General features: G+C 38.2%; 1 protein-coding gene across 3 annotated transcripts in view; it reads left to right on the forward strand.

The window, feature by feature from the left end:
- ADAM10 (ADAM metallopeptidase domain 10) overlaps window positions 1-25,937 on the forward strand; it is a 143,600-nt gene that overhangs the window by 27,760 nt on the left and 89,903 nt on the right. For all 3 annotated transcript variants that reach the window (XM_061431157.1, XM_061431158.1, XM_061431159.1), the window contains exon 2: window positions 10,528-10,678. In XM_061431157.1, the coding sequence (XP_061287141.1) occupies window positions 10,528-10,678 (151 nt within the window). The remainder of the gene's footprint in view (window positions 1-10,527; window positions 10,679-25,937) is intronic.

The raw sequence follows: 25,937 nt of genomic DNA on the forward strand, positions 1-25,937 counted from the left end.
TTTCCTACTATATAACCACAGTGTTTTTGTACATGAAGAAAATTAACAAGAATTCCTTAATATCATGTAAGTCTGGTTGATTGTGGTTTGTTCCAGATCGTTTCCAGATGTTTTTGTTTCCTTCTCAATTGGGTTTTTTCTCTTTTGCTTTTTCTGTTTTTATTGTTGTTTTTTTTTCATACGTTTTGCCATGTTTGTGGTTGTGAGGCTCTTCTTTGTTCTTTTGTTTTTCCTATGATATAATGTGGGTAAGTTCTTTTTTATTTGTCTCTGAGACCAGTGTATTTTTTTTCTTTAAGTCATAGTTTGAGGGGCTCATTATTTTCTGTTTTACCTACTTTTCTGCAGATCAGGAATCATGATCATATACAATCTGTCTGACAATTCCAGGGTTCTGTTCTCTTGAAAATTTTCAGTATCTTAATAATTGAGATAAAACATAATTTCACAGCGTTTAATTGGGAAAGTTAAAAATGCTACCCAGGTACATACAATTCTGATTTGCAGAAAAGTAGGTAAAACAGAAGAGAGAATTTCTTTAAAAAGTGAATTTTGCAGCTAGGGTCAGCATTAGGAGTTCAGTGTGCTGTGCTTTTCCACTTTCTCATTAAGAGTATTCTGTTTATTTCCTTGGCTGCTTGTTTGAAAGATTATACCATTAGGTTATATACCCTGTGTTCTATTAGTTCACTGACACTCTTGATAATAGGAAAAAAAAACAATAAAGCCTCTGATATGCAGCATTTCTAACTTCAGTAGTATAAGTATGAGCCACCAACATGTCATTGAACAGAGTTGGGAGGAGAATTGAGCCTATATCAGTCAGCTTTAACACACACTTGATTATATCCTTTTCGTATTTGGTTTTAGTTCTTGAGGATTTTCTCTTAGTGTGGGAGGGCTGCTTTATATATATATATATATATATATATATATATATGTATGTATGTATGTATGTATGTTTTCCCTCATGGTTCCCCCATTTTCATTAAGTATTAGAAGGAGAAATAAGATAATACAGTTTCATTCAATACGTTCCTTTGTTAACTATGCCTAAATACCATTATTTATGTGGGATCTTAGTTCTCCAACCAGAGATTGAACCCAGGCCTTGGCAGTGAAAGTGTCAGAGTCCTAACCCCTGGCATGCCAGGGAATTCTCTCATTTAGTACATTGTTTTCAATAACTTAAAGTATTACCATGATCATATCATAAATACTGATAGTTAGGCATAGTTAACAAAGGAACATAGGTCTGATAATGAAGTGGACTTGTTAACTGTATGTACCTGGGTAGCATTTTTAACTTTCCCAATTAAATGCTGTGAAATCATATTTTATCTCAGTTATAAAGATTCTGAAAATCATTACTTAGGTCCTTTTCAAGCGCAAGTAAACATTATGTTGCTTTATAAAATTCCTGTGTGTGTGGGATAGAGAAAAGATGACTTCCTTTAATGTCTCCCTGAAGTATTCTATTCATGCAAATAATTGAGCCTTTATGACATGTGCTTCCCTAGAATAGCCACAGTTACTGTTTTAAGTTATTAAAAGTGGCAAAATACTTTATCTGCACTGTGATCTAAAAAGTCAACTTTTTGGTGCTAAGAAAAGAGTGGGAGAAGTAACTTTACAAAGCTAAGATTGTACTGTGGCTACTCAGTCCACTTAAAAGAAATATAACTTAGTGATCCTACTTTGATTTTTTGAAAAATATAATTTATTTTTTGTTGCACTGGGTCTTCGTTGCTGTACATGGGCTTTTCTCTAGTTGTGGTGAGCAGGTACTACTCTTAGTTGTGGTACACAGGCTACTCGTTGGCAGTGGCTTCTCTTGTAATTGTGGCATATGGGCTTAGTTACTCGGGGGCACGTGGAATCATCCTGGACCAGAGATCGAACCTCTGTCCCCTGCATTGGCAGGCAGATTCTTACTGTACCACCAGGGACGTTCCCCTACTTTGATTTTTAAAATGGAAGAAACTACCCTAAAGTTCTCTTAGTAAAACTTCCCCATTGTCGATTTTTTTTCTTGATGTTTTCTCTTATGTGGGTTGTTTTTAAAAATCCGTGTATAAATGTAAAGATATTTTATAGGAATATGGAACATACATTGATACAATGTATGATTCTGTTATTTAGTCCTGATTTTTAAAAGTTCCATACCAGGAGGCTTATTTTCTCTTATACCTTGGCTTCATTATATTTTCTTTGCTAGTTGTAAGGTAGCTTTGAATTCTAGTTTTGGACTACATTTCGGTCACCTCTCTTGAGAACAGTGCATTCTAAAGTATGGTGAAGTGACTCAGTAGTTTCATGCTACCCTTTCTGCTAAGCAGTTTACTTGCATTTAAGGTATTCACTGTTGCCTTTATTTTACAGATTAAAACAAAACAAAAAAACTCCCTGGGGTTTAAAAAAGTTAAATAGTTACCGGATCATGTAGTCATGGTGAGGAAATGTCAGAATTCAAACCTAGTTCTGTCTTTATTCCTGAATCTGTGGCCTCAATTTGTGTAAATAGGTCTCAAAGACAAGTGTGAAAGGAGGAGGAAATGGAAGGGGAGGAGAGGGAAGAGATGGTGATAACTGTGAATAATTTATTGAGCCTTTATTGTATGGTAGGGACTTTGCTCAGAGAAGGCAATGGCATCCCACTCCAGTACTCTTGCCTGGAAAATCCCATGGATGGAGGAGCCTGGTAGGCTGCAGTCCATGGGGTCGCTAGAGTCGGACATGACTGAGCGACTTCACTGTCACTTTTCACTTTCATGCATTGGAGAAGGAAATGGCAACCCACTCCAGTGTTCTTGCCTGGAGAATCCCAGGGACGGGGGAGCCGGTGGGCTGCCATCTCAGGGGTCGCACAGAGTCGGACACGACTGAAGAGACTTAGCAGGGACTTTGCTAATTGCCACATGTGGCTTAAATCATTTGATCATTGTAACAGCCTTAAAAGCAAGGTATTCTGCTGCTGCTGCTGCTGCTGCTGCTGCTAAGTCGCTTCAGTCGTGTCTGACTCTGTGCAACCCCATAGATGGCAGCCCACCAGGCTCCCCCGTCCCTGGGACTCTCCAGGCAAGAATACTGGAGTTGGTTGCCATTTCCTTCTCCAATGCAGGAAAGTGAAAAGTGAGAGGGAAGTCGTTTAGTCGTGTCCGACTCTTAGCGACCCCATGGACTGCAGCCTACTAGGCTCCTCCGTCCATGGGATTTTCCAAGTAAGAGTACTGGAGTGGGGTGCCATTGCCTTCTCCACAAGGTATTCTACTTCTGTCTATTTTAAGGATGGGAAAATGAAGCTGAGTTTTCCATTTGATCAGGAAAACAAGCTAATAAACGAAAGTAATGGGATTCAAACCCAGGTAATTTTTTTATCCTAACAAAGTATTATGTACCATAAAATTTATAATCTTAAGCATTTCTAGTGTACGGTTCAGTAGTATTAAGTATAGTTACCTTGTTATGCCGTCTCCAGAACTTAAACCCAGATGATTTAAGAGCTTGTATCTTTAACCATGAAGTGACTAGCAGCTGATTGTGTAAGCAGAAAATTTAGTGATGAAACATTTAGGCTTTATGCAATCCATTAGGTGAGAAACAATCATTTTTAAGACACTGATATCCAGGTGGTGAATGACATGATCCCCAAAAGAGGGGAAACAAATGAAGTGAGACCTTTGATTGTTTCAGCTTTCTGCATGGAATGAATTTCCATCTATAAGAGGGAACCTAGGTGGAGACCAGCAAACTTAGAGTTGTGGAGATGGAATTGGACCAAAGCAGCTTGTTTGCAGACAGAATATCACAGTGAAGGGTGCTGCATAGGGAGAGAATCCTTGAGATCTGCAGAGGGTTCCTCTGGAGTGTTTGGTAGAGTATATTTGATCAGTGTATATATGTGGGGAAACTGCCTGAGGCCAGGGAAAGAAACCATGCCCCATGCTCACATGGTGCCGGAAATAGTGCTTGTTCGTACCCGCCAAACTGGAGAAATGCATGATCTGTGGAGCATTGGATAGAGTACTCAAATATGTCTTGCCCCAGTAGTAGGGGAAATTAGCCCTACATTGAACACTGCTGCAGACTCATGTAACAAATCTTAAAGGGAAGACCCAAAAGGATCAAACTGTTTCCAAATACCTTTTAATTTGTCCTATTAACAAAGCCTAAGAATATTTATAAGAATACAAAAAGTGTTCCAGCCACTGCAAGGGGAAATTCACAGCATCTACCATCCATTCAGTGCAAGATTATGAGACATGCAATGAAGCAGGGAAACACATTCTCTAACGAAAAGAATAAGCAATCAATTGGAACCAACCCATAACTGTGGTGGGCATTAAAATTAGCAGACAAGAACATTAAGAGACTTGTTATAACTATTTGATATGTTAAAAAAGTTAAGTAGAGACATAAAAGATATAAAACAGATGCAAATCTAACTTGTACAGATGAAAACTAACAATGTTTTAGATGGAAAGCATACCGGATGGCATTAACAACAGATTAGACATAGAGAATATTACTGAACTGAAAGACAGCATTAGAAGCTGTTCAAAATGAAACAGAAGAATTTTTGATAAATATGAGAATACACATCAGTGGGCTCTGGGAAGAATTTGGTGACCTTAATATACTAATAATTGGATTCCTTGGGTATGTGGGGGTGGGGAGAGTGAAAAAAATTTTGAAGAAATAGTAGTTGAAAAATTATAAACCTACAGGTCCAAGAAGTTTACTGAAACTAAAGCTTAGTAAGTATGAAGAAACCAGAGCACATCATAATTAAATTGTTCAAAACCAACGTTAAAGAGGAACATCTTAAAAGCACTAGGGAGGGAAAAAACATTACCTTCAGAGGAGCAATGGTAAGGATGACAGATTTCTTATCAGAAGGAATACAGGTGAAAAGATAGTGGAGCAACATTCAAAAAATACATTAAAAAAACCCAAACCTGTCAGCCTGAAATTCTATGCCCAGTAAAAATATCTTTCAAAAATAAAGACGAAATAAAGATTTTGAGACATCCAATATCTGGAAAAGCTTCACCAGCAGAAGAAATGTTAGAGGGAGTTATCCAGGTAGAAGAAAAATGATACTAGATGAAAATACGGATTCACACCAAGGAATGAAGAACCCTGGAAATGAGAAGTAGAGATTTTTTTCTTGTTATTTAAATCTCTTCAAAAGATAATTGTCTCTTTAAACCAAAACATTAACAGTGTATTGTGGACTTCATCAGATATAAGTAAATAAAGTATGTGATGACAGTAGGAGGAGAGGAATGAAAATACAGTAATGTCAGGTTTTTATACCTGAAGTGCTATAAGATCATTAGAAGGTATAGTAAGTTAAAGATGTTTGCTTAAAGCAACCACTAAAATAACCAGAGAGTTTTGGTAATAAGCTAGTGAAGAAATAAAAAGAGAATCATAAAAAAATAATTAATCCTGAGAAAGGAGAAGGAAGCAAAGAACAGATGGGACAAACATAAATAGCAATATGATAGACTTAAACTTAACCACATTAGTAACTACTTTAAATGTAAATGATCTAAACACCCTAATTAAAAGATTGGACAAAAAAGCAAGACCCAACTCTATGCTGCCTACAGTGAACTTGCATTAAATACATAGGCACAAATAGGCTAAAAGGAAAAGAATGGAAGAGAAAGAGACCATGCTAATCAAACAACAAAAAATACTGGGAGTGGCTATATTAATACCAGACAAAGTAGATTTTAGAACATAGACTATTACAAAGAATAAAGAAGATCATCTGAAAATGATAAAGGAGTGAATTAATCCAGAAGGCACAAAATCATTAACATTTATGTACATAATAAAGTGAAAGTGATGTTGCTCAGTCGTGTCCGACTCTTTGCGACACCATGGACACCAGGCTCCTCCGTCTGTGGGATTTTTCTAGGCAAGAGTACTGGAGTGGGTTGCCATTTCCTTCTCCAGGGAATCTTCCTGACCCAGGGATCGAACCCAGGTCTCCCGCATTGTAGACAGACACTCTACTGTCTGAGGCACTGGGGAAGTCCTATGCACGTAATAATAGAACTTCAAAAATCAGTTAAGCAAAGAACTGCCAGGAGAAATAGAAAAAGCCGTAATCATAGATTTCAGTGCCTTTCTGTTAGTAATAGAACAGGTAGGTAGAAAATCATTAAGGATATAGAAGATTAAACAACACTGTAAACCAACTGACCTGGTTGTTGTTTATGTAACACTGTACTCAATATGTGCAGAGGTTGACGTTTCTGGAATACTCATCCGTTAACAGTAGAATATACATTCTTTTCAGCTGTGCATGAAACATGTGCAAGGATAGACCCACATTCTTGGTCATAAAATAAATCTCTGTATTTAAAAGGATTGTCATACAAAGTATGTTCTCTGGGTAGAGTAGAATTAAATTAGAGGTCAGTAACAGAAAGATAACTGAAAAATTCCTCATATTTATTAATAGAATCTAAATAACAGGCTTCTAAATAGCATATGAATTGTAGAAGAAATTAAAAAGGAAACAAGAAAGTATATTGAAGAGAATGAAAATGGTAACACAGCATAACAGAATCTGTGGGATGCTGCTAAACAGTATTAAGGGGACACTTACAGCACCTGGGTAGTAAGTAGAATAACTGAATACAGAAGTCTTAAATCATTGTTGTTCAGTTGCTCAGTCATGTCCGGCTCTTTGAGACCCCATGGACTGCAGCACACCAGGCTTCCCTGTCCTTCACTATCTCCTGGAGCTTGCTCAGACTCATGTCCATTGAGTCGGTGATGCCATCCAACCATCTTGTCCTCTGTCGTCCCCTTCTCCTCCTGCATTCAGTCTTTTCAAGCATCAGGGTCTTTTCTCATGAGTCAACTCTTCCCATCAGGTGGCCAAAGAATTGGAGCTTCAGCTTGAGAATCAGTCCTTCCAATGAATGAATATTCAGGACTGATTTCCTTTAAGATGGACTGGTTTGACCTCTTTGCAGTCCAGTGGACTCTCAAGAGTCTTCTCTAACACTACAGCTCAAAAGCATCAATTGTTTGGCACTCAGCCTTCTTTATGGTCCAACTCTCACATCCATACATGACTACTGGAAAAACCATAACTTTGACTCGACAGACCTTTGTTGGCATAGTAATGTCTCTGCCTTTTAATACGCTGTCTAGGTTTGTCATAGCTTTTCTTTCAAAGAGCAAGCGTCTTAATTTCATGGTTGCAGTCATCATCTGCAGTGATTTTGGAGCCCCCAAAAATAAAGTCTGTCACTGTTTGCGTTGTTTCCCCATCTATTTGCCATGACGTGATAGGACCAGATGCCATGATCTTCGTTTTTTGAATGTTGAGTTTTAAGCCAGCTTTTTCACTCTCTCTCACTTTAATCAAGAGGCTCTTTAGTTCCTCTTTGCTTTCTGCCATAAGGGTGGTGTCATCTGCATATCTGAGGTTATTGATGTTTCTCTCTGCAATCTTTATTCCAGCCTGTGCTTCATCCAGCCCGGCATTTCGCATGATGTACTCTGCATGTAAGTTAAATAAGCAGGGTGACAGTATAGGGTCTTGACATATTCCTTTCCCAATTTGGAACCAGTCTGTTGTTCCATGCCCAGTTCTACTGTTGTTACTTCTTGACCTGCATACAGTTTTCGCAGGAGGCAGGTCAGGTGGTGTGGTATTCCCATCTCTTGAAGAATTTTCCACAGTGTTGTGATCCCCACAGTCAAAGGCTTTAGCATAGTCCATGAAACAGAAGTAGATGTTTTTCTGGAATTCTTTTGTGTTTTCAATGATCCAGCGGATGTTAGCAATTTGATCTCTGGTTCCTCTGCCTTTTCGAAATCCAGTTTGAACATCTGGAAGTTCTCGGTTCACAGGCTGTTGAAGACTAGCTTGAAGAATTTTGAGCATTGCTTTGCTAGTGTGTGAGATGAGTGTAACTGTGAAGTAGTTTGAACATTCTTTGGCATTGCCTTTCTTTGGGATGGGAGTGAAAACTTAAATCAATGGTCTTCACTGAAAAAAAATAGAGCGATTTTACTTAAAGTAAGTGGAAGGAAAGAAATAGAGATCAAGTTGAAAATTAAAAAATAGGAAGCAGAAAAATAAGGAAAATAAAAGGAAATAAAAGTTGGTTCTTGAGAAGATCAGTCAAATCAATAATTCTCTAGCTATCTTGATTAGGACCCAAAGAGAGAAGATATAGATTACTGATATCTGGAATGAGGGAGGTAACATTACTATAGATTCAGAAGATATTAAAAAGCATAATAAGGGAATATTATGAACAGCTTTATTTCCATAACTTAAAAACTTAGGTGAAATGGACAAATTCTTAGCAAAGGGTCAGTCAAGGAATGGATAACCAGAATAGCTGTTTATGTATAAAGTTGATGTCATTAATAACCTTTCACAAAGAAAACTCCAGGCTAAGATGGCTTCACTGGTGAATTCTATCAAACATTTAAGGAGGAAATAATACCAGTTCCACATAAATTTGTCCAGAAAATTGAAGAAGAGGTAATACTTTCAAAATGTTTTTTTATATTGATACTAATACTTGACAAAGACAGTCCAAGAAAACTACAGACTAGTGTCTCTCATGAACATACATAATAAAAATTCTAAACAAAATTTATCAAATCTAACAATATTATAAAACACAATATACTGTAGTCAAATTGGATTTATTTTGGTAATGCAAGGGTGGTTTAACATTAGAAAATCAACAGTTTTTTAAAAAATTGAAGTATAACTGATTTACAATGTTTTGTTAATTTTAGCTGTACAGCATAGTGATTCAATTATACGTATATATATGCAGTCTTTTTAAAAAATTCTTTCCCATGTTTATCATAGGATATTGAGTAGAGTTCCTTATACTATACAGCAGGACCTTGTTTATCTCAGTATATAATGGTTGGCCTCTGCTCCCCTCAGCGCCCACTTAATCCTTTCCCTTCCCTCCCCACCCTTGCAGTCTCAAGTCTGTTCTCTGTGTCTGTGAGTTTGTCCACATGTAAGTGGTATCATATGGTATTTGTCTTTCTTTTTCTGACTTAACTTCACCTACTATGATATTCTATAGTTCTATCCATGTTGCTCCAAATGGCATTATTTTACTCTCTTTTATAGCTAAGTCACATTCCATTGTATATACGTACCACAGCTTTATTCATTTATCTGTTGAGGGACGTTTAAGTTGTTTCCATGTCCGTGTTCACTGTTGTGAATAGTGCTGCTGTGAATATAGGTGCACATGTATATTCCTGAATTATAGTTTTGAACAGATACGTGTCCAGGAGTAAGATTGCTGGATCATATGGAAATTCTAGTTTTAGTTTTTGAGGAATCTCCATACTATTCTCCGTATCTGCTGCATCAGCTAACATTCCTACCAACAGTGTAGGCGAGTTCCCTCTTCTTTAGCATTTGTTATTTGTAGACCTTAAAATTTTTTTTATATATTATTTGTTTTTGGTTTCACTTGGTATTCTCTGCCTCATGTGGGTTTTTTCTAGTGGTGGGAAAGTGGGGGCTGCCCTTTGTTGTGATACCAGGGCTTCTCATTGCTGTGACTTGTCTTGTTAGCACAGGCTCAAAGATATGCGGGCTCAGTAGCTGTGTTACACAGGCTCAGGGGCCCTAGACACAGGCTCAGTAGTTGTGTTACACAGGCTTAGTTGCTCTGCAGCATGTGGAGTCTTCCCAGACCGAGGATCAAAGTTGTGTCCCCTGCATTGGCAGGCAGATTCTTTACCTGCTGAGCCATCAGGGAAGTCCCAATAATTAGTGATGTTGAACATCTTTCCATGTGTCTGTTGGCCATCTGTACGTCTTTGGAGCAATGTCTGTTTAGTTCTTCTGCCCATGAGAATAAGTCAGTTTGATTTCACATATTAATAAACTAAAAAGAAAAAAACAGTCATCTTTTAAAAAAATTATTTACTTATTTTTATTGCAATATAGTTGATTTACAAGGTTGTGTTAGTTTCAGGTGTATGTCAAAGTGATTCATTTATTCATAAATATATGTATATATATTTCAAATTCTTTTCCCATATAGGAATAGTTCCTAGTGCTATAGAGTAGGTCTTTATTGATTATCTATTGTAAGCATCTTAATAGATGTAGACAAAGATCAACATCTCTTCCTGAGTATAAAACTTCCTCAGCTTGATTAAGGACATCCTAGACAAACCTATGGCTAACATCAAACCTTGTGTGTGGTTAAAATTCCCATTATAATAAGCTTTTAGGGACTTTTCTGGTGATCCAGTGGTTAAGACTCTGCTTCCACTTGCAGGAAGCACGGGGTTGATCCCTGGTCAGGAAACTAGGATCCCATATGCTGTATAATGTGACCACAAACAAACAAACAAAAATTAACAACTGTTTATGAAAATAAAGTATTAAGATTGGTGAAACAGTTGTTTAACACAGAATAATTGTGAAATCATTTTAGAATTAGAATAAACCATAAGAAGATATTAATTCAAACTGTTTATTTTTTGTAGGTCAGTATGGAAATCCTTTAAATAAATACATTAGACATTATGAAGGATTATCATATGATGTGGATTCATTACACCAAAAACACCAGCGTGCCAAAAGAGCAGTATCACATGAGGACCAGTTTTTACGGCTAGATTTTCATGCTCATGGAAGGTAAGTAAATTTATTGCTGATTATGTCTGAAGTTCCAGTGTATTCAATGTATGTTAAGAGAGGAAATTTATACCTTTCATTTTCCTTCTCTAATGGAAAGGTCCCCATTTGTAAATTCAACCTACACTGGAATTTGGTGTGTACATTAGAAACGGTTTTCTTTTAAAACAGATTGGCCTTTTATATTGTTAAGGAAACAATCACATTTAAATGTTTTTAAGTTCATGAATCAGATCCTCAGTTGTATTATTAGAGGATATGTCTTTAAAGAAGAGTCTGTGTTTGTGATTTCCAACTATTTTTTATGTGTTTTATGGCCTATATGTCTATTCCGTGGTGCCAACAGTGAAGGTAGCTGGTTGTAGGCCATTGAATGTCATTTAATTTCTCATTAACTCAATTTTATCAGCTTTAAAATGACAACTTGTAGACAGATGACCTACTGTACTGCTTAATTCTCAGTATCGTTAAGGAATAAAGAGCAAGGGAGCCAAGGGAGAGAGGTAAAAATCACAATTATTTAGTGCTGTTGTGTTCCACGTACAAGGACATAGATGCTTTATATGTATTTTCTTATTTACTCTCTCAACATCCAAACAAGATAAATCGTTTTATATCCAAGGAAACTTAAGACTCAGAGAAAATAGCTTCTTTAAAGTTATGTAGGACAGGGAGGTCTGTGCTGTGATTCACAGGGTTGCAAAGAGTCGGACATGACTGAGCGACTGAACTGAACTGAACTGAACTGAAAGTTATGTAGCACCGGGACTTCCCTGGTCCAGCAACTACAATCCCGTGTGCTGTATAGTGTGGCCAAAAAACAAGTGAATAGCACAGATTTGACCCAGACCTGGCTGACTCAAAACCCTGTATTTTTTTCTTTGACTGCTCAGTCGTGTCCCACTCTGTGCGATCCCATGAACCGCAGCACGCCAGGCCTCTCTGTCCATCACCAACTCCCGGAGTTTACCCAAACTCGTGTCCATCAAGTCAGTGATGCTATCTAACCATCTCATCCTCTCATCCCTTCTCGTCCTGCCTTCAATCTTTCCCAACATCAGGGTCTTTTAAATGAGTCCACTCTTCGCATCAGGTGGCCAAAATATTGGAGTATCAGTTTCAACATCAGTCCTTCCAATGAACACCCACCACTGATCTCCTTTAGGATGGACTGGTTGGATCTCCTTGCAGTGCAAGGGACTCTCAAGAGTCTTCTCCAACACCACATTTCAAATGCATCAATTCTTCGGTGCTCAGCTTTCCTTATAGTCCAACTCTCACATCCATACATGACCACTGGAAAAACCATAGCCTTGACTAGACGGACCTTTGTTGACAAAGTAATGTCTCTGCTTTTTAATATGCTGTCTATATTGATCATAACTTTCCTTCCAAGGAGTAATCGTCTTTTAATTTCATGGCTGCAGTCACCATCTGTAGTGATTTTGGAGCCCCCCAAAATAGAGTCTGAAACTGTTTGCACTGTTGCCCCATGTATTTGCCATGAAGTGATGGGACCGGATGCCATAATCTCAGTTTTCTGAGTATTGAGCCTTAAGCCAACTTTTTCACTCTCCTCTTTCACTTTCATTAACAGGCTCTTTAGTTCTTCATCACTTTCTGCCATAAGGGTGGTGTTATCTGCATATCTGAGGTGATTGATATTTCTCCTGGCAATCTTGATTGCAGCTTGTGCTTCTTCCAGCCCAGTGTTTCTACTGATGTATTCTGCATATAAGTTAAATAAGCAGGGTGACAGTATACAGCCTTGACAGGAGTACCTAAGTACTTTTTGTATCTAAATACAAAATCTTAAAGTATTCTTTGGCAGACACTCTGCTTTGCCCGCTATAATGAATAAACCTGTCCTTTTGTACTTTTTCTACAGGTGTGACCCTGATTTATTATTCACCTCCTAATAGGTTTCCCAGCTTCCATTTCATTTATCCTTAAAACTATTCTAAGTACTGCTACAAGATGACTTTTCCTTAAATGCTTCCTTTTTCATGTCAACTCACTGCTCTAGAGTCTTTAATTAATGATTGTTAGCCAGATTTCCTAGCTTGATTATCAAGATTCTTTGTTCAGTTCACTTCAGTTTAGTTTAGTCACTCAGTTGTGTCCGACTCTTCGTGACCCCATGGACTACAGCATGCCAGGCTTCCCTGTCCATCACCAACTCCTGGAGTTTAACCAGTCTCATCTCCACTGAGTCAGTGATGGCATCCAGCCATCTCATCCTCTGTTATCCCCTTCTCCTCCTGCCTTCAATCTTTCCCATCATCAGGGTCTTTTCAAATGAGTCTGCTCTTCGCATCAGGTGGCCAAAGTATTGGAGTTTCAGGTGCAACATCAATCCTTCCAATGAGCACTAAGGACTGATCTCCTTCAGAATGGACTGGTTGGATCTCCTTGCAGTCCCAGGAACTCTCAAGAGTCTTTTCCAACACCACAGTTCAAAAGCATCAATTCTTCAGCGTTCAGCTTTCTTTATAGTTCAACTCTCACATCCATACATGACTACTGGAAAAACAACTAATAGCCTTGACGAGACAGACCTTAGTTGGCAAAGTAATGTCTCTACTTTTTAATATGCTGTCTAGGTTGGTCATAACTTTCCTTCCTAAAGGAAGGAAACTAAACTAAACTAAACTGAAGTGAACTGAACAAAGAATCTTGATAACCAAGCTAGGAAATCTGGCTAATAATCATTAATTAAAGACTCTAGAGCAGTGAGCTGACATGAAAAAGGAAGCATTTAAGGAAAAGTCATCTTGTAGTAGTACTTAGAATAGTTTTGAGGATAAATGAAATGGAAGCTGGGAAACCTATTAAGAAGTGAATAATAAATCAGGGTCACACCTGTAGAAGGAGTAAGTGTCTTTGAATTTCATGGCTGCAGTCACCATTGCAGTGATTTTGGAGCCTCCCAAAATAAAGTCTTCACTGTTTTCATGGTTTCCCCCTGCATATGCCATGCAGTGATGGCACTGGATGCCATGATCTTAAGTTTTCTGAATGTTCAGCTTTAAGCCAACTTTTTCACTCTCCTCTTTCACTTTCATTGAGAGGCTCCTTAGTTCTTCTTCACTTTCTGCCATAAGGGTGGTGTCATCTGTATATCTGAGGTGATTGATATTTCTCACGGCAATCTTGATTCCAGCTTGTGCTTCTTCCAGCCCAGCGTTTCTCATGATGTATAATCTGCATATAAGTTAAATAAACAGGGTGACAATATACAGCCTTGACATACTCCTTCTCCTGTTTGAAACCAGTCTGTTGTTCCATGTCCAGTTCTAACTCTTGCTTCCTGACCAGCATACAGGTTCCTCAAGAGGCAGGTCAGGTGGTCTGGTATGCCCATCTCTTTCAGAATTTTCCACAGTTTATTGTGATCCACATAGTCAAAGGCTTTGGCATAGTCAATAAAGCAGAAATAGATGTTTTTCTGGAACTCTCTTGCTTTTTCCATGATCCAGCGAATGTTGGCAATTTGGTCTCTGGTTCCTCTGCCTTTTCTAAACCCAGCTTGAACATCTGGAAATTCATGGTTCATGTATTGCTGAAGCCTGGCTTGGGGAATTTTGAGCATTACTTTACTCGCGTGTGAGATGAGTGCAATTGTGCGATAGTTTGAGCATTCTTTGGCATTGCCCTTCTTTGGGATTGGAATGAAAACTGACCCTTTCCAGTCCTTTGGCCACTGCTGAGTTTTCCAGATTTGCTGGCATATTGAGTGCACACTTTGACAGCACCACCTTTCAGGATTTGAAATAGCTCATTTGGAATTCCATCACCTCCACATGCTTTGTTCGTAGTGATGCTTTCTAAGGCCCACTTGACTTCACATTCCAGGATGTCTGGCTCTAGGTGAGTGATCACACCACCGTGATTATCTGGGTCATTAAGATCTTTTTTGTACAGTTCTGTATATTCTTGCCACCTCTTCTCTTAATATCTTCTGCTTGTGTTCAGTCCATACTATTTCTATCCTTTATTGAGCCCATCTTTGCATGAAATGTTCCCTTGGTATCTCTGATTTTCTTGAAGAGATCTCTGGTCTTTGCCATTTTATTATTTTCCTGTACTTCTTTGCACTGATCACTGAGGAAGGCTTTCTTATCTCTCCTTGCTGTTCTTTGGAACTCTGCATTCAGATGGGTGTATCTTGGTATATCTTTCCTTTTCTCCTTCGCTTTTCGATTCTCTTATTTTTACAGCTATTTGTAAGGCCTCCTCAGACAGCCATTTTGCCTTTTTGCATTTCTTTTTCTTGGGGGTGGTCTTGATCCCTGTCTCCTGTATAACGTCACAAACCTCTGTCCATAGTTTATCAGGCACTGTGTCTATTAGATCTGTTCCCTTAAATCTATTTCTCACTTCCACTGTATAATAGTAAGGGATTTGATTTTGGTCATACCTGAATGGTCTAGTGGTTTTCCCTACTTTCTTCAATTTAAGTCTGAATTTGGCAATAAGAAGTTCATGATCTGAGCCACAGTCAACTCCCGGTCTTGTTTTCACTGACTGTATAGAGCTTCTCCATCTTTGGCTGCAAAGAATATAATCAGTCTGATTTTGGTGTTGACTATCTGATGATATCCACGTGTAGAGTCTTCTCTTGTGTTGTCGGAAGAGGGTGCTTGGTATGACCATTGCGTTCTGTTGGCAAAACTCTATTAGCCTTTGCCCCGCTTCATTCTGTACTCCATGGCCAAATTTGCCTGTTACTCCAGGTGTTTCTTGACTTCCTACTTTTGCATTCCAGTCCCCTGTAATGAAAAGGACTTTTTTGGGGGGTGTTAGTTCTAAAAGGTCTTATAGGTCTTCACAGAACTTTTCAACTTCAGCTTCTTCAGCAGTACTGGTCAGGGCATAGACTTGGATTACCGTAATACTGAATGGTTTGCCTTGAAAACGAACAGAGATCATTCTGTCGTTTCAGAGAGTACATCCAAGTTCTGCATTTTGGACTCTTTTGTTGACTATGATGGCTACTCCATTTCATCGAAGGGATTCTTGCCCACAGTAGTAGATATGATGGTCATCTGAGTTAAATTCACCCATTCCAGTCCATTTTAGTTTGCTGATTCCTAAAATGTTGACGTTCTCTCTTGCCATCTCCTGTTTGACTGCTTCCAATTTGCCTTGATTCATGGACCTGACATTCCAGGTTCCTATGCAATGTTGCTCTTTATAGCATCGGACCTTGTTTTCTATCCCCAGTCACATCCACGACTGGGTGTTGTTTTTGCTTTGGCTCTGTCGCTTCATTCTTTCTGGAGTTATTTCTCCACTGATATCCAGTAGCATATTGGGCACCTACCAACCTGGGGAGTTCATCTTTCAGTGTGCTTTTTCATACTGTTCATGGAGCTCTCAAGGCAAGAATTCTGAAGTGGTTTGCCATTCTCTTCTCCAGTGGACCATATTTGTCAGACCTCTCCACCAAGACCCGTCTGTCTTTGTAAATTAATGCAATGATTCTTTGTAAAGTAATTCAACTCAATTCTAAACTTATTTTGTTCTACTTCCCAAAATCAAGTGTCTGTTTCATTCAGAGTGAGCTTCTCATTGCTGAGTATATCATGTATAGGTTTGTTCCCTGTGTTATTTATCTTAAATAAATTCTGATCATCTTTTAATGCACAATTCCAGTTCTGCTTCTCTCAAGCTTTATTTACACCTTACTCTGAACTTCTAAATTACTTATCTGTTCCATTCACATTTGATTTGGTATCTCTTCATGTGTTTATTTTTCTGTAACTGTTTTCTTCCTCACAGGCAAGATACCTGCTACTATTTAGTATGTCCACTATTTGCCCTTATATTACAGGTACTCAAGAAAGATTTTAATGGATAGAAAAATAAGATTATAAGAAATGCTGTGATACTTAAAGTATTTTACAAATGGTAATAAATGGTTTACTTAATTTCCATATTACAAAGCAATGATCATTATAGAAAAAAGGACTTTCAAGTTACATGTCTACTTTGATTTCAAGGAGAAAAAAGTTCATTTTAGGATCTGAGCTTCGAAATAAAAATTTTGATTATGGCAATTCATATAAATTTTTATGAGCCTTAACCTCGGAGAAAATTTTAATTACCCATTCTTATTGGTATCATGAAATAGTAAGTGGTCATTAATCCTTCCTGTTTTTAGTGGCTATCTCAAAATAAATTTAATGCTATATTCTAGGTGCCTTTGGTTTGGATGTCACAGTTCTGTTACATTGCTAGATTTTTATTAGCTCCATGATATATTTCATATTGATATTTGCAAAACCAAATCTTAGATCCTTCTGTTTTTTTTTTAATTTGTGTTAGAGTAACTGAGAGGGAGCGTGCACGTACATGCTGTTATTTAGTTATCCTAATAGAAGCTGCAAGATGAACGTCAGTCATTGCATAAGAATAAAAGTGACACGGTGCTTTACAGATAGAATGCTGTTAGTGTTCACAGAAGAGGGAACTGACTGAGGCAGTCATAAAGAGCCTGGATCCAAGGAACCTCATTGTGTGTATAAGTGGTTATCTTAGGTGCTTTCAACAGACATCTAGTTGATTATATACATGAACTGTATTTTCTACAATAGATACAAATTGAGAAATTTGATTTTTTTGTCTGAATTATTATACTTGTATAGTCACAGTGTCTCAGAGCTTGTGCCCTTAAACATGGTTATTGCTACTACCTTCTAACATACTTTAGTTAAAAATGTGATGACCTGATAGTTTTCTCTTTTTCCTTGAAATAGACCTGTAAAAATGACCTCGATTAGTATACTTACAGATTTTCTACTAAGTCTCTTCTCCTACCCTACCATATGCAGAATGTTAGTTTGGGGTATAAGCAGAGCTTCTTAGGAGTGTGGGTATGTGAGTATGTGTGCATATGTTTCAGTATTTAAGTTATTTTTTGTTCTGTTTGTTTTCATGCCTAGGCACATGAACATACTTCTTTCAACCTGTCTTCCAAGTTTCCTCAAAAAGAAAGGGTGTACCCATGGCTAATTCATGTCAATGTATGGCAAAAACCACTGCAATATTGTAAAGTAATTAGCCTCCAATTAAAATAAATTAATTAAAAAATAAAAAAGAAACTTGTTCAATGTTAAAAAAAAAAAAAAAAGGGTGTACCAAACCCCAGGTTTACAAATATCACTGAAGAAATGTCAAGGTTCTTTAAGCCTAAAGGCCATTTTTGACATGAAATGAAAAAGCTTTTCCCTTTTCTTCCCCCTTGCAGTTTTATTGAGATTTAATTGACATGGGGGCTTCTCTGGTGGCTCAGTGAGAATTTGCTTGCAGTACAGGAGATGTGGGTTTGATCCCTGGGTCAGGAAGATACCCTGGAGGAAGGCATAGCAATCCACTACAGGATTCTTGCCTGGAGAATCAGAGGAGCTTGGTGGGCTATGGTCCACAGGGTTGCAGAGTTGGACATGACTGAAGTGACTGAGCACACACACATGCACTGTATAAATTTAAGGTGTATAGCATAATAGTTTGACTCATATACATCATGAAATTTCAGTTTTTCTTGTGTGTGTGTGTGTATGTATTTTTTGTACTAGATAGAGAAAGGAGGATTGTGGTAATTTGGAGACTGATTGGTGTTCCCCTGTCACCTGACATGTGTTGTCTAGTGATTTCTTTTGAGCCTTAGTTTGCTCATTAGTAAAACCTTGATGTTTGGATGAGATAATGTTTAAGGCTTCTTCTGCTTTAAAATTCTACAAAATAAAAAAAAATAAAATTCTACAAAATATATTAGTAACACCAAAGTAATGAATTAAAAAAAAAAAAAAAAAAAAAAAAGCTCAAACACTATCTAGTCTGTAATAATTGCACTCATCTCACATGCTAGTAAAGTAATGCTCAAAATTCTCTAAGCCAGGCTTCAGCAATACGTGAACCATGAACTTCCAGATGTTCAAGCTGGGTTTAGAAAAGGCAGAAGAACCAGAGATCAAATTGCCAACATCCAGTGAATCATCAAAAAAGCAAGAGAGTTCCAGAAAAACATCTATTTCTGCTTTATTGACTATGCCAAAGCCTTTGACTGTGTGGATCACAATAAACTGTGGAAAATTCTGAAAGAGATGGGAATACCAGACCACCAGACCTGCCTCTTGAGAAATCTGTATCCTGGTCAGGAGGCAAGAGTTAGAACTGGACATGGAACAACAGACTGGTTCCAAACAGGAAAAGGAGTATGTCCAGGCTGTATATTGTCACCCTGCTTATTTAACTTATATGCAGATTATACATCATGAGAAATGCTGGGCTGGAAGAAGCACAAGCTGGAATCAAGATTACCAGGAAAACTATGAATCACCTCAGATGTGCAGATGACATCTCCCTTATGGCAGAAAGTGAAGAAGAACTAAAGAGCCTCTTGATGAAAGTGAAAGAGGAGAGTGAAAAAGTTGGCTTAAAGCTCAACATTCAGAAAAGTAAGATTATGGCATCCGGTCCCATCACTTCATGGCAAATACTTGGGGAAACTGTGGAAACAGTGTCAGACTTTATTATTTTGGGCTCCAAAATCATTGCAGATAGTGATTGCAGCCATGAAATTAAAAGACGCTTACTCCTTGGAAGGAAAGTTATGACCAACCTAGACAGCATATTAAAAAGCAGAGACATTACTTTGCCAACAAAGGTCTGTCTAGTCAAGGCTATGGTTTTTTCTGGTAGTCATGTATGGATGTGAGAATTGGACTATCAAGAAAGCTGAGCGCTGAAGAATTGATGCTTTTGAACTGTGGTATTGGAGAAGAGTCTTGAGAGTCCTTTGGATTGCAAGGAGATCCACCCAGTCCATCCTAAAGGAGATCAGTCCTTAGTGTTCTTTGGAAGGATTGATGTTGAAGCTGAAAGTCCAAATCTTGGGCCACCTGATGCGAGAACTAACTCGTTTGAAAAGACCCTGGTGTTGGGAAAGATTGAAGGCAGGAGGACAAGGGGACGACAGAGGATGAGATGGCTGGATGGCATCACCTACTCAATGGAGATGAGTCTGGTTAAACTCCAGGAGTTGGTGATGGACAGGGAGGCCTGGTCTGCTGCAGTCCATGGGCTTGCAAAGAGCCAGACACGATTGAGCGACTGAACTGAACTGAGTCTGTAATAAACTATTTTTTGGCTCTTTGTTTAATTTTTTAGGTATGTAATCAATAAATCAAAACTTGTTTCTATCTAATATACGTTTTGCATATAAAAGATATCAAAATTTTATCTAATTGTAGTGAACCGTGAACTTCCTGATGTTCAAGCTGGTTTTAGAAAAGGCAGAGGAACCAGACATCAAATTGCCAAAATCTGCTGGATCATAGAAAAAGCAAGAGAGTTCCAGAAAAACATCTATTTCTGCTTTATTGACTATGCCAAAGCCTTTGACTGTGTGGATCACAATAAACTGTGGAAAATTCTTCAAGAGATGGGAATACCAGACCATCTGATCTGCCTCTTGAGAAATGTGTATGTAGGTCAGGAAGCAACAGGTAGAACTGGACGTGGAACAACAGACTGGTTCCAAATAGGAAAAGGAGTTCGTCAAGGCTGTATATTGTCACCCTGTTTATTTAACTTATATGCAGAGTACATCATGAAAAACGCTGGACTGGAAGAAACACAAGCTGGAATTAAGATTGCTGGGAGAAATATCAATAACCTCAGATATGCAGATGACACCACCGTTATGGCAGAAAGTGAAGAGGAACTCAAAAGCCTCTTGATGAAAGTGAAAGTGGAGAGTGAAAAAGTTGGCTTAAAGCTCAACATTCAGAAAATGAAGATCATGGCATCCGGTCCCACCACTTCATGGGAAATAGATGGGGAAACAGTGTCAGACTCTATTTTGGGGGGCTCCAAAATCACTACAGACGGTGACTGCAGCCATGAAATTAAAAGACACTTACTCCTTGGAAGGAAAGTTATGACCAACCTAGATAGCATATTCAAAAGCAGAGACATTCCTTTGCCAGCAAAGGTTCGTCTAGTCAAGGCTATGGTTTTTCCTGTGGTCATGTATGGATGTGAGAGTTGGACTTTGAAGAAGGCTGAGCGCCGAAGAATTGATGCTTTTGAACTGTGGTGTTGGAGAAGACTCTTGAGAGTCCCTTGGACTGCAAGGAGTCCAGGGGAATCCAACCAGTCCAGTCTGAAGGAGATCAGTCCTGAGTGTTCTTTGGAAGGAATGATGCTAAAGCTGAAACTCCCAATACTTTGGCCACCTCATGCGAAGAGTTGAGTCATTGGAAAAGACGCTGATGCTGGGAAGGATTGGGGGCAGGAGGAGAAGGGGACGACAGAGGATGAGATGGCTGGATGGCATCACTGACTCGATGGACGTGAGTCTGAGTGAACTTCGGGAGTTGGTGATGGACAGGGTGGCCTGGTGTGCTGTGATTCATGGGGTTGCAAAGAGTCGGACACGACTGAACGACTGATCTGATCTGATCTGAGTATAATATTTTAGAGTACTTACATAGTCTAAAACCAATAGTTTAAAAAAATAAAAAATAAAACCAATAGTTTTTTCTGGTTTTGACAATATAATTATTCCTGTAGCCTCAATTGTACATTTCCAAGCTGCTAAAAATAAACGGTCTGATACTTCTTTTGAAATTTTCTTTGGAGTTTGGGACTTAGGTTCTCACAACCTCTGATATATAAGGATGTCAAGAATGTGGTCCAGGTAACTTGTAAAAGGCATAGATATTCTTCATGACTGGAGTTGGGTTAGTCAGGTAGCATCTTAGACTTGATTTTTGACATATCATGAGTAGGGTAATAGAAACCCACCACCCTTTTAACTCTGTAGACAAACCAGCACACTTGAAGAGATAAGAATCTAGACAGTAGAAATGGATGCCAACTCAGGAGAAACAGGATAAATTTGAGTTATGTAAAAATGCTGTTGTTATGGATATGGAAAAACAGAATTTTGAAAGGTTTTAAATTTAATCTATTAAAATCTATTCCACTTAAATCTCTTCCAGCAAAATTTGAGCAAGTTAGAGCAAAAGTTTTGAAGGGAAAGTGGTACTTCTTTGGACCTACTTTACATCAGGTGCAGTGCCTTTTGGCACAGACTTCATTTCATACCACTGTGTCTCCGCAGTGGATTTTCTAAGATATCCTATTCTTTATGCTTACACAGATAGTAAAAGCTTAACAAATATATATTTTTAAAATTGTGAAGGCTACACTGGCTACTTGAGTTACTTACTAAAATAAGAGTAGGAAGAGCTTAGTTGTGTTCATGTAATTTTGTGTTGAAGAAGTTAAATTGAGAGCTGATGATTGCTCTGAACTTAGCTTCTTAGATAAGATTTTAACATGAAGCATTTTTATTTTACATGTTTTTAAGCACTAAGTAGGATTTATATAAAAGAGAAGATGAATTTTTTAAAAAACTTAAACTGAGCTTCCTTTCTTTTTGAAAAAGGAATGGAAATAAGAGTGTAAAAGTGTTTTTCTGACTATTTTCAATTCTTTGGAAAGTTAATCTAAAACAGGCTTGTATCTGATAGCATATTGAATGTCAGAGTTTCTAGAGTAGGTGACCTAGACACGTAAATGTCAGAAATTAAGTATACGCCTAGTAGGAAAGCCCATCCATCATTCTTCAATTACAATCCTCAGTTGTAAGTTATATTTCACACTAGAATTTTGGATTTGCAGTGTGCTCTTTTTGTGAAATAAGCTCCCCAACTCAGACTAAATTCAGATTCATAGGCAGCTTTGTTTTTTTCTGTTCTTTAAGTGACTAAGCCCTCTCTAAGTTGTTGTGCTGTCTCTTAAAAGTATAGCAAGGGTTTTGTATGACTAATGTTTATCCGATTTCACTATACCTGATTAATATAACCGTGTTGAATGGATATGTTTAGTTTATTGGTAATATTATGCCTGCTTGGTTGTTTTATTAAGCATCAGTGAAATCTTGTAAGTAATGTAATATTTTAAAACATTAAATAGGTTTTAAAAATCTTTGATAATCACATATACACTTCCTATTTGAAGTAGCTTCTGGACACCAAGATTCCTCACTTGGTTGTATTATAACCTCTTCAACTTTTTTTCTGCTTTTTAGATGGACATGTATTTCTGATACTTGTTCGTAGGGATAAACTTGAATTGTTGTGTGCATCTCTGAAATTTTCTCAAGTCCTAGTCACTTTGTACTGCTAAGTCACTTCAGTCGTGTCCGAGTCTGTGTGACCCCATAGACGGCAGCCCACCAGGCTCCCCCATCCCTGGGATTCTCCAGGCAAGAACACTGGAGTGGGTTGCCATTTCCTTCTCCAATGCATGAAAGTGAAAAGTGAAAGTGAAGTCGCTCAGTCATATCTGAGTCTTAGTGACCCCTTGAACTGCAGCCTACCAGGCTCCTCCATCCATGGGATATTCCAGGCAAGAGTAGTGGAGTGGGGTGCCATTGCCTTCTCCAGTCACTTTGTACTAGTTAGGTTCTAAAATAGTCTGTACTGGGAGAATAATGCTGAAACAACAAATCAAATATAAACACAAAGTCTAGCATATCAGGAATCTTAAATCTTAGACAAATAATTGTGTTATGTGTAGTAGTACTTGTCTTTTTCTTTTTTTAAAACCTAAATCACAAATTCTGTTAAATAGAATTTTGATTCTTGGATTGAATGAACAAATGTATATTTCCTTTATTTTTATTTAAGCTACAAGAGATGTTTCTCTAGTTTTTGTATGCCATAATTTACTAAGTCCACTTGTATATTTTATTTCAATCCTTGCATTGTTTGACGCATTTATTAAGCATCCAGTGTATTTCAGGTGCTTTTGTTTACTTGTACTTTAGTTTTGGTTGTGCTGCACGGCTTGCAGGAACTTAGTTCCCCAGCCAGAGGTTGAACCTGAGCCCCTGGCAGTGGAATTGTGGAGTTCTCACCACTAGATTGCCAGGGAATTCCCTTTCAGGCACTTTTAGTAGCTGCTAGGAATGGAGAAGCTGAACAAGAGAAGTTCTTACTGTTCAGGATTTTATGGACTCAAGAGAAATAGAGGTATTATATTAGGAATAATAGCTGTGGTAAATGTTAAGAATGTTTTAAAAGATTGCTGTGGGAGCATAGGGGAATACCATCTTGTCTGGGGGTCAGGGAAGGCCACTGGTCTTAGAAAATGACTTTAAATGGATCCGGGAAAGATGACAAAGAAGGAGGTGATTAGACAGAGGAAATAGCATGTGTGAAGATACTGAGATGAAGGAATTTCAGTATGGCTGGTTCCTAAGATGTGAGGGAGAATGGTTTCTAATTAGGCTGACGTAAGCAGGAGCCAGATCTTTGAGAGTGTATGTAAGTCATGGTGATAGTTTTTTTACTTAACCGTGGAACATTTTTAATGGTAAGTAACTTTATGAGGTAAAAAAAGTCTGGTCTGGCTGCAGATGAAGAATAGTTTGGAAAGGAGTAACGTTAAAGGGATTAAGACATCCTCATGAGAAGTGGTCATGTATGGATGTGAGAGTTGGATTGTGAAGAAAGGTGAGTGCTGAAGAATTGATGCTTTTGAACTGTGGTGTTGGAGAAGACTCTTGAGAGTCCCTTGGACTGCAAGGAGATCCAACTAGCCCATCCTAAAAGAGATCAGTCCTGGGTGTTCATTGGAAGGAATGATCTGAAGCTGAAACTCCAATACTTTGGCCACCTCATGTGAAGAGTTGACTTATTGGAAAAGACCCTGATGCTGGGAGGGATTGGGGGCAGGAGGAGAAGGGGACGACAGAGAATGAGATGGCTGGATGGCATCACCGACTCGATGGACATGAGTTTGAGTAAGCTCCGGGAGTTGGTAATGGACAGAGAGTTCATCGTTCATGGGATTGTAAAGAGTCGGACACGACTGAGCGACTGAACTGAACATGAGAAGTGGTATCCTGGATTAGGATGGTACTAGAGATGATGAAGGAGAGTGGATAAATGTGAGAGATATTTTGAAGGTAGAATTTATTGGGCATAATTCATACATAGTGAGGTCCTAAGAGGAGTCGAGGATGACTTTTTCTAGTTTGAGCAAATGAGTGATTGCTGGAGCCATTTACTGAGATAGGATACGGGAACAGCTATAAGTTTTGAGGAGAAGTCAGAAGTTCAGTTTTGAACATGTTATGTGACGTTTATGAAGAGGACCCAGTTGCTGAAGTGCTGCTGAATGCCAGTATTTTAAGTTGTAAGTGGAGGAGGGGGTGCAAAAACTGAAGAGTGGTAAGAAAAGTAGGAAACCTGAGAGCATAATACCTAGAAGCCAGGGAAAAGCGTTCAGAGGAAGGGAGTGGTTAATTGCTGCTTTTTGCTTTTGTCTTGCTAAACATTACCAGTATTCCTAGTCCACGTTAATAATCCTTTGAATTTCTCTAGTTTTGTTTGATCTCGCTGATCTAGTTATACAAAGTAATTCAAATTTGGGGACTTCATAGTCATGTATAAGGGTAAAGAAGTAACATTTTTTTGTTTGAATTTCTAATAATTTATGATAATAACCAGGGTATCTTTGGGCATTTTGGTTAAAAGAGCATATTGGGCCAGTATCTTTGAAAAACCATCTCTACTAATTCTGTGGTGATTGAATGCAAGGACGTGGTTAGTTTTTGAGTATAGCTTGGCCAGTTTTTCCCCAAATGTAAGAAATACAAACACATTTTAATTGTCCATAATAAAATTGTTCTGACACGACTCCTCCAGTTTTTTAATGTTTTGCTTTCAGCAGTAGCTTGCTCATATTTATTATTAAACTCAGTGAGCCTTTCACATTGTTTATCTTAGAGACTTCAGAGGTTGCTCTCTCCAACTTGGATGACATTTTGGAGACATGGTCAGTCATTCAGCTTCATTTGTATATATATTTAAGTCCCCAAATAGGAGATTTTAGTCATACTCTCTGTTAATGTTTAAAAATCTGTTTTTTTAAATCCTTTGCTACAAACATACATCTAGTCAAAGCTATGGTTCTTCCAGTAGTCATGTATGAATGTGAGAGTTGGACTATAGAAAAAGCTGAGCGCCAAAGAATTAATGCTTTTGAACTGTGATGGAGAAGATTCTTGAGAGTCCTTTGGACTGCAAGGAGATCCAACCAGTCCATCCTAAAGGAGATCAGTCCTTAGTGTTCTTTGAAAGGATTGATGTTGAAGCTGAAACTCCAATACTTTGGCCACTGGATGAGAAGAACTGACTCCTTGGAAAAGACCCTGATGTTGGGAAAGATTGAA

The sequence above is a fragment of the Bos javanicus genome, chromosome 10 (assembly GCF_032452875.1).
Source record: "Bos javanicus breed banteng chromosome 10, ARS-OSU_banteng_1.0, whole genome shotgun sequence".
In the NCBI taxonomy this organism is placed as follows: Eukaryota; Metazoa; Chordata; class Mammalia; order Artiodactyla; family Bovidae; genus Bos; species Bos javanicus.